The sequence below is a fragment of the Prinia subflava genome, chromosome 10, assembly GCF_021018805.1.
Source record: "Prinia subflava isolate CZ2003 ecotype Zambia chromosome 10, Cam_Psub_1.2, whole genome shotgun sequence".
In the NCBI taxonomy this organism is placed as follows: domain Eukaryota; kingdom Metazoa; phylum Chordata; class Aves; order Passeriformes; family Cisticolidae; genus Prinia; species Prinia subflava.
In genome coordinates this window covers 7,555,812-7,570,102 of record NC_086256.1, presented here as the reverse complement: position 1 = coordinate 7,570,102, position 14,291 = coordinate 7,555,812, and the positions used below count along the sequence as shown (strand labels likewise).

Genomic DNA, 14,291 nt, shown 5'->3' with positions numbered 1-14,291 from the left:
TCCTTTTCCCTTAGGATGTAAGCCGTGGTTAAAACTCAGACCTTAAATAGCTCTGTGTCCTACCAGAGGTATTTAAGAGGAAGGAAGGCAGAGCAAAGTGAACTGCAAGAATTGTCAGGAGATAGAACTGTAACAGGAGATGCTACATAGGCAAGTTCTTTTCAGAGTGGACAGAGCTTTATTCTGTAAATCTATTAGAAAATGCAGCTTCTTGCTTTTGAGCTTAACCTTCGAAGGTTACAGAGCAGGAACCTCAGAATAAAGACACACACAAGATTTCTTCACTCCTTCCACTTGCTGGTCAGTGCAAAGGACACTGGAACCAATCACAGCCAAGCCAAACAGAAATTAACATCTAAACAAATCCCTTGGTTTTTTTTCTTCCCCAATAGAGTAAATTTAGGTTTAAGTTGAATGCAGTTATTCAGCATTATTTCTTATTTGTTATCAATTCCTAGTTCACTTCACTAGTTCAGATTTTTATAAACAAATATCTTGGTATTTTGGTAATTAGCAGAGATGAGGAAGGAAATGTGAGACAGCGGTTGACAGTTTAATGAGGTTTTTTTTCTGGGTAACACCTTTTTTCAAGGCCCTATAGCATCCTGCATTTCAAAAAAAAGGTTATATTTGGAAAGAACAACAAGAGAAATACACACAGCACAGGACTGACAATTAAAACACACACTTCACCTGGCATGCCATGTGTAATAAACAACCTGGGATAACTCTAAATGGACCATCATGCTGTTAGGAATTCTAAAAGTGAGTGGAATCTGGGTTGAGGGGAAGGGGGAAGAGATTTGTTAATTAACTAATGAGTGATTGATTGTTGTTGCAATCAACCAACTGCAATCAGGCTGTGCTGTACATGGTCTAGGGAGAATCTTCCTTTTCCTTTTCCTTTTCCTTTTCCTTTTCCTTTTCCTTTTCCTTTTCCTTTTCCTTTTCCTTTTCCTTTTCCTTTTCCTTTTCCTTTTCCTTTTCCTTTTCCTTTTCCTTTTCCTTTTCCTTTTCCTTTTCCTTTTCCTTTTCCTTTTCCTTTTCCTTTTCCTTTTCCTTTTCCTTTTCCTTTTCCTTTTCCTTTTCCTTTTCCTTTTCCTTTTCCCCTTGTCCCTTTCCCCTTCTTTCCATCATCTTGCATCACCCATGCAAGGTGCCTCTCAGGCCCCACTCCAGACCGGCCGATGCAAACGCTTGGGAGAAGGGAGGGAGGAGTCCCAGTAGATTCCAACAGCCGTGTTTTGGCCCCTCTCTCACAGCAGCCAGCCCTCCCTGGTGGAAAATGCTGTATCTGTGGCTCTGTGGGCTGCCCACCAGCCCCACGCCCATCCTGTCCCAGGAGGAGAAAGCTGCTCTGGAGCAGAGACTCACCAGCATCGAGGAGGAGCCCCTGTGGAGGCACGTGTGCGACGTCACTGCCATTCTCCTGCTGGCCCTCAACGTCTTCCTGTGGGCCTATTTTGCCTGAGCTGGGGTCAGGAATCCCATGGCTTTGGTTGCTCTCACCTTCCTGTCTGAGCTCCTGGTGGCTGTCCCTGAGGCGCTGGCAGCACAGCCCTTCCCTGGAGGCACCTCTTGCTGGAAATGACTGTGGGGCTCAGTTTCTCCTTGAGCGGTGACCAAGAGTCGGCACTGGTCACACCTGGGGTGCAGGGGTGTGTGGGACGGGAGGTGGGACAAGTCAGGAGGTTTGGGGTCAATGTTTCAGGGTGCAGAGCTGAGCCCAGCAAAGACTTTGGAAAGCCCAGCTGTGGCATGGCTGGGGCCTCTGTCAGGGCTGACTTTGCACTGCTGTGCTCAGGGGAAGGGAAGGAGTTCTGGTGTACGGTGGTGTGGGGAAGGAGACTTAAACACTAGTTGTGTTTTTTTATATGACCCAAATTTGGATGGGATCGGTTGGGGAACACTGGATTAACTCAGCAGTGACAACCTTGGCTCCCACAGCCTCCCCACAATCTGCATGGGACCCCTGGCATCAGCAGTGGGCACAGGGGGCTTCTTCCTGCTCCCCGAGTCCCCCATCCTGTCCCCTCTGCTGAGGGCTGGGCTCACACCAGCCTGAGCCCATTTCCTCCTAGGGCTGATGCTGCCCTTTAACAGCATTTCCAGCAATAAATGTGTCTGAGCAACCAAGCCAGTCCTGGCTGTGGGTTATTGTGGTGATCTGTCCTGCTCTGACATACAAAGGGCTCCCTGGGACCACAGTGACCTGGCTGTGGCAGCGAAAAGAACTTTCCTTCCTTGGGGCCTGGATCACGAGCTCATTTCTTGAGCAAGTTTGGCCTTTTCTGATCCATCTTGGTGCCACCACGTTAGCGTGGCACAGCCAAAATCCTTGAGACCACGAAGAGACAGCAGCACCCAGTGTTAGCATCAGTGCCTGGAGAAGGCTGAGAATGCCCACAGGGATGTGTCCTGCATCCAAAGGGCAGGACCAATTCACCATGGGCTGTGTGGGGAGGTGAGGACACACGGAGAGGCACAGCACGGTAAAGATGAAGAAAATGAGTCAGCAAGGAGGGAAGAAGCATGGCTGTGTTTCCACCAGGTACAGGGAATTTGGGCCATGATTTCCCTGCTTATCCTCAGTTTGGATGGAACAGGATGGGGTCTGTGCTGGCCTCATGCAAGTCAGTAAAAGCATTTGCTCATTCTAAGAGGAAAAAGATTTTCTTTGAACGAGGGAGCTCTGGGTGCCATGAGCTGCCCATCCATCCCCATGGGAAGAAGGACACAACACAGAGCTGGTCTTGCTTTTCCAATATTCAGTTTCAAGCAAGCCATGCCCAGATCAGAGGGTGCCTCAAAACATTTAGAGAAAAACAAGTTACCAGCAGTGATTAATAGCTGGCAAATGTCTGATAATAACAGGTCCATTTTTAGTGCATTTCGAAATACCAGGGCTCTCACCTCCTCACCCTGGACCACAGCAGCTCTCAGCTCGAAGGCTTTATTGGTTTTTTTTGGACCACACATCCCCTTAAAGCACAGGAGAGCTACACAGAGCAGGATGAGGAAAATTGGGGCAGTTTTTTTAACATTTGAGATTGTTTTTTTCCCCTAAGAAACAATCAGGTTTTTAGAGAATAGAACTGAATTTTATTAAGCTTTTTTATTTTTTTAGTGACAAAATATGTGATGAGTTCTTCCCATTTCACCCCATGGATCCTTGAAGGTAACTTTTCCTTTAAAATGATGATGTTATGTTGGTTAAACAGAATAATGCACTTTGAGAGCTGTGACTGCATCTCTGAGCTTGGCCCTGAGGAGGAGAGGAGACACCCACAGTGCCAGCTGCAGCCAGCTGTGCACCCCCAGGAGGAACACATTTCATTGGGAAACTTATTCGACTTCACTACTCTGCTTTGAAGCACTGAAGTGAAACAAAACAGAAAAGAATGATTGGGGAGGGGAAGTTGGAGAGGTTTTATGGAAATAAAGCAAAGTTGTCTCAAAACATCTTGACCTTTGCTTGTGTTTTCTAGGGAAACAATGTAATTAGCTGAAAAAAAAAAGAATTAAAACCAAATCAATCAAAAAATGAAACTCCCGCGGAACAGGAGCACTGTGCAGGCTGGTTGTGGCAGCAGGGGATGAGTTGTGGTGTCCTAACAAGAACACATCACTCTCAGGCTCTAACCAATATCCAAGTGCATTGGCAGCAGATGTTATTAATGATGCCAATACATATTTTCTTATTAATCTTCCATACTAGGCTTGTGTCTATCTGCAAATGATTATCATTCATTTTCCTGACAAATCTATCAAGATCATTTATTACTGTTCGGCAAAGGATCTTCTTTTAAACAAAGATTAATAACATTGCATTTTATCTGGCTGGCTGAGCCAAAGGAAATGAAATTAACAATGAGCCCTACAAACATGTCATCACTTTAATTTACCGGAAAATATTTTAAAATGTTATTTAAAAGAATATACGCTGTGGTGGGCACAGTTTATTACAAAGGAATGGAATCAAACCACAGGCATGTTAGCAGGGTGGAGAGCAGGCAAACAGGGCACTGTGAATTCTCTGGTTCCTCGCACTGGAGTTCTGGGACAAGGAGGGAGAGCCCCCCACAGCATCTTTGGCACCACAGATGGGCACCTGCCCAGGGGAACTGCAGCTGGAGGTCCCTGTTCCTCAGGTAAAGTGAAAGTGGGTCCTAACCAGGATCATGGCCCTCATTCCTGCAGGGAGCAGTGCCCTCCCTGTGCTCTTACTGAAGGGAACTCCGCCAGGGTAAAGCTCGTGGGGTTCTCAGGGAGATGAGGTCACATGTGGGCTGAGTGCCAGCACCCTTCTGTACTTTTGCTCCCCAAGACAAAAAGAAACAATCTCAACAAATTTATGTGGTTTAGTTGCCTTTCTTCTGCACTCTCTTCTAAATTTCCCTTCCCCTCTTTTGAGTAAAAAAACAAAATAAAAGTAACAACAACAATAATTATAATAATAACACCAAAGAACCTATCAGCATTCCCTTCCTACTCTTATTGGTATGGGTCTAAAACCCTTAGAGGGGAGCAGGAAGCCCTACAGCCATCCAGTGGCTCTTTAATTCCTGCTTTGGGATCCCATATCACATGAAGCCACCTCCATGCCTTCCTCCCTTTGTCTCGCAGGCAATTCCAGCCCCTCTGTGTGTCCGTCTCCAGCACAGCCCACAGGGGTGATTGAAGCGTGTTCCATCTGCCACAGGCTGGCACCGAGCTGCAGTGCTGCCATTCCAGCACAGCCCGAGATCTCACCAGCAGGAGATGGAATTCCAGGCAGGGCAGGATCACAGCCCCGCTGTCCAAGCACGGCCAGATGGCAGCACCATGCCAAGGACAACAAACAGGCATTAAGTTGTCAGAGCCCGAAGCAAAGTCAGCCTGGGCTGCCAAGTTTGTGCCATTTCTGATTCCCAGGAACAAGCTGTCCCCAAAACACCTGCAGAGAGGCTCCTGGAGAGGGCACTTGAATAACTGTGAGCCACAAGGAGTCCCCCAAGGAATCCCAGAGCCGCAGGAGCAGGGTGGAGCAGTGCACACGTGTGTGCAAAACAGAAGTATCTGCACACAAAACACCCCGTTCCTGCTCTGGGGTTTCTCTGTGATGGGGCTGCTTGACAGCACTGGGATGGGGATCATTGGGAATGGCTCCTCTGCCACTCTCTGGTTTAGACTAACCCAGCAACTTTTAATTCTTCATTTCCTTAATTCTTTATTTCTTTATTCTGTGGGAGGGACCAGGGTAACCACTTTAAGAACCCGATAATAACTGCAGCATGTGTTCCAACCAGAAATGCTGTTGTGTGACTTGCTCCTGTGGCTTCCACAAAAGCAGCATCCAGTTTAATATGTGAGACTCATAACCAGCTCACACAGTGCAATAGTTCACTTCAGTTTGAAGAAAAAAAATATTCTGCTGGAAGCACAGCAAGTAGCAGTGTCAATTTTTCATTAACCTGCAGCCACTGTCTCTGTAGACTTACAGCTATGAGTAGAGATTACTGTTATAATTTTTTTCTGGTCCCTAAGGGAAGGGGAAAAAAACTTCTCAAAACTTTTAAGGTCATTAAAAATCCACCTTTAAATTGGAGGTAGTTTCAGTTTACTCTCGTATTTCAAAATCAAATCTTAGCTACAGCCTCACATCAAAGCAGAAATGTCAGTCGCTTTGTTTCTACTTCTGTGAAAGAAGTTCCAGCTTATACACGAGTTGAATGCCAAATAAATAGATTTTCCTGGGGAACAAAGGCAGCTTTCTTTTGTTTGTTTTAAACATATGTAAATAGAGTCCCAGGGGCTGAGCTGCCTGTCACTTCAAGCAGGTTCACACTCATGTCACTCCAGCTGGTGATTTCTGACTGACCTCAGGTCAGGACTGCAGAACTTTCCCTCCCCACTCCTCCACAGCCACATCAAGCAGCTGCTGGTGCCCTTCCCCTCCGGCCTCACACCTCAGCAAAGGGGAAGATGACTAACATGGATTCTTTTTTCTGCCAGTTTCTTATTCTTTTGGGTTTGGTTCTGTTTTTAAGCTGTAGCTAGAGCATCACAGAAATACTCTGCTCCTCTGTCAAAGCCGCTGTGGTGTCCTGGAATCTGTGGGCAGAGCAGAGCAGTGCCTGGAATCCCTGGGTACCCCCAGTGAGCAGCTGGGCTGTGCCTGCACACCAGCCATGGATCAAAGGCTGATGGCACCCTCTGGCTCATGGTCAGGAGGATGGGGGGCAGGGAGGAAACAGGAATGGATTTGGAAGAAAAACAGCCTTTTTTGGATTTGGGTGGTTTTTTTTAGCAGGAGGGCACCATCATTCTTGAGCTTCCTCTTTTCAGTACCAGGCACTTAAAGAGTGGAGCACTGTCCTCATAGAGGCAGAAGACAGCAGAGAGGAGCAGGATCCTCCCTACATCCACCTGCTCCTGCTCCAGGGGTCAGAGCGTGGTGCAAACAACGCTGAGGGCGGGGTTTGATCCTTGTATGAGCTTCACAGTTGGCCTCGGTGGTTCTTGTGGGTCCCTTCCAGATCTGAATATTCTGTGAAATCTACTCACTTTTTTTTTTTTTTTTTTTTTTAATTTTAACCAGCAGATCAATGCAAAATCGAGCAATTCATGCTTGTAATTTCCAAATGACTCAGGTTATATCTCAATCTTCAGCATGGTTTTGGGTGTAAGACTGGGTAGCACCGAGGGATGCATCAATTTATAGGCTCTGCAAAAGCTGCAATTAGGGAAAATCCTCAAATACACGAGAAACCTCAATTTTGATTGGCCACGTTCCCATAACTTATTGATAATTCAACTCACTCGAGTATTATTCAGTGTTTTCCTTCTCCCTGCTTTTTTTATCTCTTGACAAGTTTACAAAGAGAAGAATGGAGCTGAGCTGAGCTGCATTCCATCCAATCTGCTGCCTCCACAAACGGCAGAGAAGCTAAATGAAGCCCAGAACATATGGCACTGTGCTGACAGAGCTCCCAAACTGGTTCTGCATGAGCAACAAGGAACATCTTGAAACGCACAAGACATATGTGTTTTAGGAAGAAGATTGAAGTGTTTCATAATAAAACAGGACAAAGTGAAATACAAGTGCTGTATAAAATTTTAATTAAAAACTGGTTTTACCCCTCGACGTGAATATACAATATGTTTCCCAGATGGATTTCATATTTAAGTATTATCCAAACCAGAAACATAAATGAGACAAATAAAGCCTTCAAAAATGGCACAGAGGCTAAAATGTATGTAAACACTAGATGACTGTGGTGAAAACAAGGCAGGCAGGGAAAGCAACCTCTTAGCAAGTGTTTACTACTGGAATCCTGAATGAAACAGTTCCTAGAGCTACATTCAGAGGAACAATACAAATACAAGCGTTAGAATTCACCACCACTCAGTGATGTAAACGGTGCTTTTGTTACTCGGGAGTTGCCCAGGCTGTTTCCTACCCTGATAATTCATGGTATAGAAGTGCATAATTCATGGCATGCCAGGCACTTTCTGCCCTCCTCCTGCTCTGCGTGAAGCTCTCTTCATTCCATGCCATCAGTTCCACAGGGTTATGCAAAGGCCTGGCCACAGAACAGAATTTTTGTGCTGTCTCCTCGGGATCAGTAAATCCTTACAAACCAGGAGGATGTTGTTTTGCAGCAGCAAACTCCTTTCCCTGAGGAGGTGAGAAGGTGGCTCAGATCCCACTGCTCAGGCTGCAGGGAGCTCTCTGCTGGGCCAGAGGCAATCACCCAGAACTGAAGGGAAATGCACACGAAGAAAAAGCACAATCTCCACATAGATCAGGCAAAGAGAAAGATTACAGTTCCTTTATGCTGCCATCCAGACAAATTATCACCACACTTCAGAGAATTTCTCACAAAGATAAAATGGGAACAAATCCCATGCCTTTGGCAAGCCAACACTGATAAAAGGAGCTACAGCCACATCTTTGAAGGGCTTTGGTTGATGATGTTTTGAATTCCATGGGGAAAGCAGCAGAAGCCAACAGTAATCAAGAGGGCTTGTGCTTATAGCTCCTGTGCAAGGGAAACAGGAGTATTGGGGGATTCAACCACTTCCCACAATGCTGCTGCATTTGCTGGAACTGGGCAAAGACCAATTCTCTGCTGCTCCCAGAGACGTCACCTAAGGGAGACACCCCTTCTGTCAGGGAGGCAGCTCATCAACATCAGCCCTAGAAGTGCTGTCCTCTCTCAGCTTCAAGTGTTCTCGCTGAACCAAGAGGCTCAATTTCATTGATTTGAAAATTTCCTCAAATTCCTTGATTACTAAACAAATCCCATGAGAAATTCTCAGCATCCTGATAATGATCACTCCATCACCACTGAAGTAATTAACACCATGGCCTTTCCTATGACCCAGAGATTCCACATTACCAGACTTACAGAGCAAGAGATCACTGCTAAAATCTGAGAATTTTGCTGCACAGTTCAGTGTTTCAGAAAACATTTCAAGCTTAAAAATCGGGAAGAGCAGAATGATGTACCAAGTTATTCCTTGCACACAGAGTGGGAGGGCAGAGATTCCTTCCAGCTGTCTCTGACAAACCCAAGGCACAGCACACAAAATTCTCCACTGCCAGATTTCACCCTTTGTTCCTGGGGAGAGGCTGAGGATCAGTGATGTGAGAGATGTTACCAGTGCTGGTCAGGACACAGAGCAAACAGCACTAAGACATCAGGATGAAAAAAATAATTTATATTAAAAATAAGATAAAAAAGATATCATAGGAGCAATCAGAGTGAGGATATGAACCCAGATCATGCAGGAGACAGAAGCTGAGCAAGATACCAACTGCAAAGATTAGCTCCTAAGAGCACATGTAGTAAAGCAGCTCATTATCTTTTCTAGCCCTCTCTGATCAAGATAGAAATCTATTAAATCTGATTAAGATTTGTTTAATAATTGTCTGATTAAAACATAATAAACCTGGGGAAATTAAAATAAAGGTTATTTTTTTAGTAACCTGCAGATGAGATGGGACTTTTCAGCCAGGCTTCCATAAAATAATTTCTTTAACATTCACCTCAGGATCCCAAAGCACTTCTCAGTCATTTAATTAAGCTTCAACAGAGCACAAACTCTGCATTTTACAGCTGAGGTAACAATGAGAAGGAGTTTGGAAAAGACTATTTAATACCAAGCTGAGCTAAATGTTCTGTTATTTTACCCCCAAAATAGAATCCCAACATCTCCAGATAGGTAACGTTCTCCCCTGATAATTTTGGCAGCCTCTGAAGTAAAATTCAAACATGTGATGCACAGTCTGAAGAACAGCCCTCATCACTTCCCAAGCTGCTCAGCTTTGGAGCATAAACACTGTTCCCCATCTATCTCACAAAGCTGCTCCTACCTGTTCCCATTACTCCAGCCATCCCCACGCTTCTTATCCTCAGTGCAGCAATTAAGGCTTCTCTTCCCTAAGTCAAAAACTTAGATAAGGCAAATCATTAAAGAGTTTGACATTTTTGCCTTTAATTCACACCAGGTCAATGACTGAGTGATTTCCAAAGCAGCTACTGCTCAGTCAAGGATTTGCATTTCTTCTGAACACAGGCAGGCAGTTTGTCTAAAGCCAGCCCAAGATCCTAAACTGTACCAAGTTATTCATAGGAGAGATGGAAGGGAGCATGTAGGAAGCAGAGTCTGACTCACTAAAATGAAAGTGATTAAAATATTGCACTGATTGCATCCTGAAAGCATCACTGGATGCTGAACAGCTTTTGGTGAGAACACTCGTGGGTTATAATAACTTGGGGGGGCAAGAGAGAGACACAGACTCTACAGAAAAGCACCAATTCACTCCTCATCTGGCCCATTATTGCCAGATTCGAGTAGGCAGCTTTCCTTTAGGAGCTAAAAGACGGGGGTGGAATTATGCCATCCCACTGTCACTAGAACTTAGTGGATGGCAAAAGATAAGGAATGAGCACAGAAAATGCTATTTAAAGCTCCACTCGGGAACCTAAAAATTTGCATTTGATAGAAGGGATTTAAATTGTATTAGAAGGCAAGGTGCACTAAACAATTACAGTTTATTGCTGTGTTGGTTCAGTGCTGAATCTCCACCTCTCCCAGGCTGCAGAGGCAGAGCAGCAGCCGTGCTCGGAGCTTTGTGTGCTGGCAGGGCCACCTGAGCAAACAGGGAAGGGGAAAATACTTCTGAAAACAAAGTGCCTTCAAGATTTTAGGGACAGATCAGTGATTTGGGTCTGAAGTCACATTCCAGAGGAAAGTTTTCCATTTACCAAATTGGATTTCCAGCACAGTACTTGGAAGAGAGCACTCTTTGCTGTATCACAGCATGAGCTGTGGAATGACTCTGACCCAGGAGAGGAACATCTCCTGCAGCAGCTGATTCAGAGAGACACTGAACACACATTTCCCTCCCAGCTGGAGCAGGGCCAAAGGTACTCAGAGTCTGTCTGCTCCATTTGATATTATGCTGCAGAAGAAGGCAACACTGAGAATATTCATATTGGTCAAAATTCAATAATGACCTTTTTTTCTCCCATCCAGTTTTCACCTTTGCTGAAACATTTTTCATCTTTGATGAGAACTGCAGGTTGCCATATTACCATATGCTTCATTTTTTCAGCTAGGGGAATCAAACAGTTATCCTCCAGCAATTCCTTGGACCCCTTGAAAACACCACCTTGCTTTTTATAGTGGCCTCCAACCTTTCTCATCCCCTCATGTCTTCAGTTCATGGCAACTTGTGTCCTTCATCAAACATACAGAAAACCCCCACAACAATCCCTCAGCATTCAGGCCTTCTCACACACTGAACAAACAGGGACTGAATTCTGCTGGATTGCTGGGGAGGGAAAAAATCAAGGAGGTTTTTTATGTCACAGAGCCAGATCAGGCCAAAGGGGAGCAGCCAATCTTCAGAAGACTTTTACTCAGCTGTGACACTGGGGAGGGAATGCACAGAGAATATTGAATGAAAACTGCAGGATACCAGGAGAACACTGAATCTTATGGCTCAAAAACATACAGGTAACTGCAAAAACCTTCAGGTTTCAACAGATTAATTTTACACCAAAAGCTTGGAAAGTATTTCTCAGAATCTGTCCCATCTATTTAGGATCTACTTCAAAACTACTTCTCTTCTGGGCAGAAAGAAAACTATTCCTTTGTGGACTAATATGGGCTCACTGGAGAGGCCAGTGAACACCAGGTCCTGGTAGCACAACCCTCCATGCCTTCAGGGACACAGTTTGGGCAAGTTTGACTTTTTCCTTCTGCAAAAATAAAGTAAAATGCTACCTCAGGGAGTGACTCAGCACTTCTCTGTAGCACAGACGGTGCCACTAATGCCCCCTGAAAGCACTAACGTGCTAAATGGCAGCAGGGACAGAAGTTATCACTATTAATCCACTTCAACTGGTCCAACAGTTACAAGAAATAGAAATGTCTGTATGTGAGACACTTCCTCTGAGAGTGCCCTTGCCTGAAACAGCAGCACACAGCCCCTCCACGTGCTCTCCCACCAGCGGAATTGCTCACCAACTGCTTTTTCAAATCAATTATGTTGTCTCAGCATTAAAGGAGGGAAGGCAGAATAGAGCAACTTTTTGTTTATGTAGGCATGCTGGCAGGTTCCAGTCATATGTTGTGCCATCTGTACTGCTAGCTCTATCCTCTATCTAATCACAACAGGTAAAATGGCATCGGTGGAGCTGCCTCTGTTTGCTCAGAGAGGGAGGCAGCCAGAACAGGCATTTGCTTTTTCTGCATTCTGGGGGAAGCAGGAGATGGACACTCTTGCCCTTTTAAAACATTCAGCTTTTCAATGGATGGGCAATTTGCCCTGGTCTGCTAATGTGGGATCTGCTCAGTGCAAGGCTGAAAAGGTTCCATCCCTGGGGAAAGCATCGAGCTGCTGATGAACATTTGGTGGCCTTTAGCAAAAACGAAGTGATTGCTGCCAACAAGGATCCCAGCAGACCGGGAAGGACAGGCTCCAAATTAGGTGGGATTGTGATGCAGGAATTTCAGAAGGCCCTCACAGAACACAAGGAGCTTGCTGACTAGCTCTAGTCTTTCCCCCTGCACAGTCCTTTCTTATTCATATTTTTAAAATGACAAATGTATTGGCAAATGTCATGGCTGGAGAACATGGAAGCTTTCAAATGCAAAGGCTTTGTGAAGATGACCTTTCATCTCACACAAAGGCTGCTGGGCTGCGTGGTTTTCTTTTAAAATCTCACATTATTAGAACACTTGAGACTAAAGGTGCTCAAAACCACTTCAAATACATGATTATAGGTCCTACAGTACCAGATTTTGTGCCATTCTCCAAAATAAACAATTAAAAGGCAATTGTCCAGAAAACAATTCTCTTTGTCCCAGGTGGGTCACTTTTAAACCAACACTCACATTCACCTTCCCCTTTAGGTCCCCTCTCTGACCACCAGGACATATTGCTTCTTCAACCAATTGTGTTTCAGTTGTTAAATAGATTTAGATATTTACTAAGAACTGGCTGCAGCTGAAACCTGAGTTGATGCTAGACAGGAATGTCCAACAGACCTATTAGTCTTCAAATGACTCCATGTTCAGAATCTCAAAGGAGCAACACCATCTTGCTTAACTGTGGAGGGGGTTTTTTTGTTAGGGATTGTTTGTTTTTATGAGGTGAATGTTAATAATTTCCTTTTTTCAACCCAGGCCAAATCCCCATTTCTCCAAAACCCTGCCTAACCACAAAGACACCTTAAAAAAATAGAGTACAAATATAAAAACAGGTTTAGTTACAAATACTGCACACTTTCAGGTGAGCTGCTTTCAGGAATGTGTTTTGTGGTCTGAAACAGCACCAGCAGTTTTTTGGTACATGTCTCTATACACTTTTGCCAGTGTCTCCTCCAAGCTTGCTCTGCGAGGCTTCTCCTTGTACACAGCTGCAGGACCAGACCAACGTTCCCCATCATCCAAGCGAACAGGAGCGTTCTGCCGCACTGGAGAACTGGCAGAGGAAACAAGAGAAGAGACAATGATCAAATCAAGATATGGAGGAGGAAATCAGCAGCACAAAATGAACAGAAATACCAGTGTAGGGCTGCTTAGCACAGATTACCTTCCACAAACCAAAATAAAAACTGCACTGCAGCTGCTTTTAAGAAATGGGACCCCCACCTCCCATGTTATTCATTCACAGAAATCCTCCCTCACTTATCTGAGTACACTTTGTAATGCCTCCCAAATAGAATTAATTTTCAGGGAACCTGCAGTAATTTTGCTGTATATTTGCAGGCTGTGTGACTAGGCAAGAGCAACACAGTAGGATTTTTGTGTCCTTTGAAGGTGAAATTGTAACCACAAGCAGCTATTTCAATATGAAGACAATCTATCAGGGGGATATTAAATTACTGTGGTTTCAGCTGTAAAGTGCTCTATCGGAAACATCTTGGATTAAGTTTTCTACCAAACACGTTTTGATATAGTGGCAATTCAGGGTTCCTTCCCCACCCCATCTTCTGTGTCACTGTTTTAATACTAAACACAAATACAGACTCATCTTTCAGTTGCTTTGAGAAATTATTCCCTAGATCTGCGAAGTGAAATTTATACTCTGCAAATCATTATAAAACACTGACAAGTTGAATAGTTTATATCTAAACATCATGACTATCTGCTTCCTCTTGGTACTTTCAAAACAAAGGTTTGTGTCATATAACTAAATGAGCAATTTCCTTGTAATAAAGCATGAAACAAGAATCAAAAATTATCAGAAAAAAATTACAACTGAGATGACATTTTTCACATCTGCTCAGAGATTTAGGCACTTGAGACAATTCAAAATTAGGACTGAGTTATCTTCAGCTTTTGTAAATGTTCTCTGTCTGGGAAATGAAACTGGAAATGTGAAGTTTAGGGTGACCATCTTCACTTAGGAAATGGATTACATTTCACAGGGAAGCTTTACAGCTTCTTATATACATGTCATTTATTAATGATAGTGTCTTCTGCAATCAAACCAGTACTTTAAACTTCATCCTCAAGTTAGTATCAGCCAACATGTGACAAAACTGAAAGAAACTTCATGCCAAATCCATGCATACATGTATCTAGCTGCCTCAAAACACAGGGTTTTCATTTGAAGAACAGAGAAGGGGAAGAGGAGGAAGATGTAGGATCAGTTTTCTAAATTCACATCTCTAAGCTTCTACTGTCCCATGGAAAAAAAGGAGAAGGAACAGCTTTTGCTTTTAAACTTCTTACATTCAAATATTAGGGCAATCCCAACCTACACCAAACAAAACAAGACCTCTTGT

General features: G+C 44.2%; 2 protein-coding genes across 2 annotated transcripts in view; one reads left to right on the top strand and one right to left on the bottom strand.

Moving 5' to 3' along the window:
• The window catches only part of SLC5A9 (solute carrier family 5 member 9), a 144,311-nt gene extending 139,687 nt beyond the window's left edge, over positions 1-4,624 (top strand). The window contains exon 16 of the mRNA XM_063407121.1: positions 1,263-4,624. Within this exon, the coding sequence (XP_063263191.1) occupies positions 1,263-1,471 (209 nt within the window). The 3' untranslated portion in view covers positions 1,472-4,624. The remainder of the gene's footprint in view (positions 1-1,262) is intronic.
• A 2,454-nt stretch (positions 4,625-7,078) lies between these two features.
• SPATA6 (spermatogenesis associated 6) overlaps positions 7,079-14,291 on the bottom strand; it is a 42,583-nt gene continuing 35,370 nt past the window's right edge. The window contains exon 13 of the mRNA XM_063407119.1: positions 7,079-12,982. Within this exon, the coding sequence (XP_063263189.1) occupies positions 12,802-12,982 (181 nt within the window). The 3' untranslated portion in view covers positions 7,079-12,801. The remainder of the gene's footprint in view (positions 12,983-14,291) is intronic.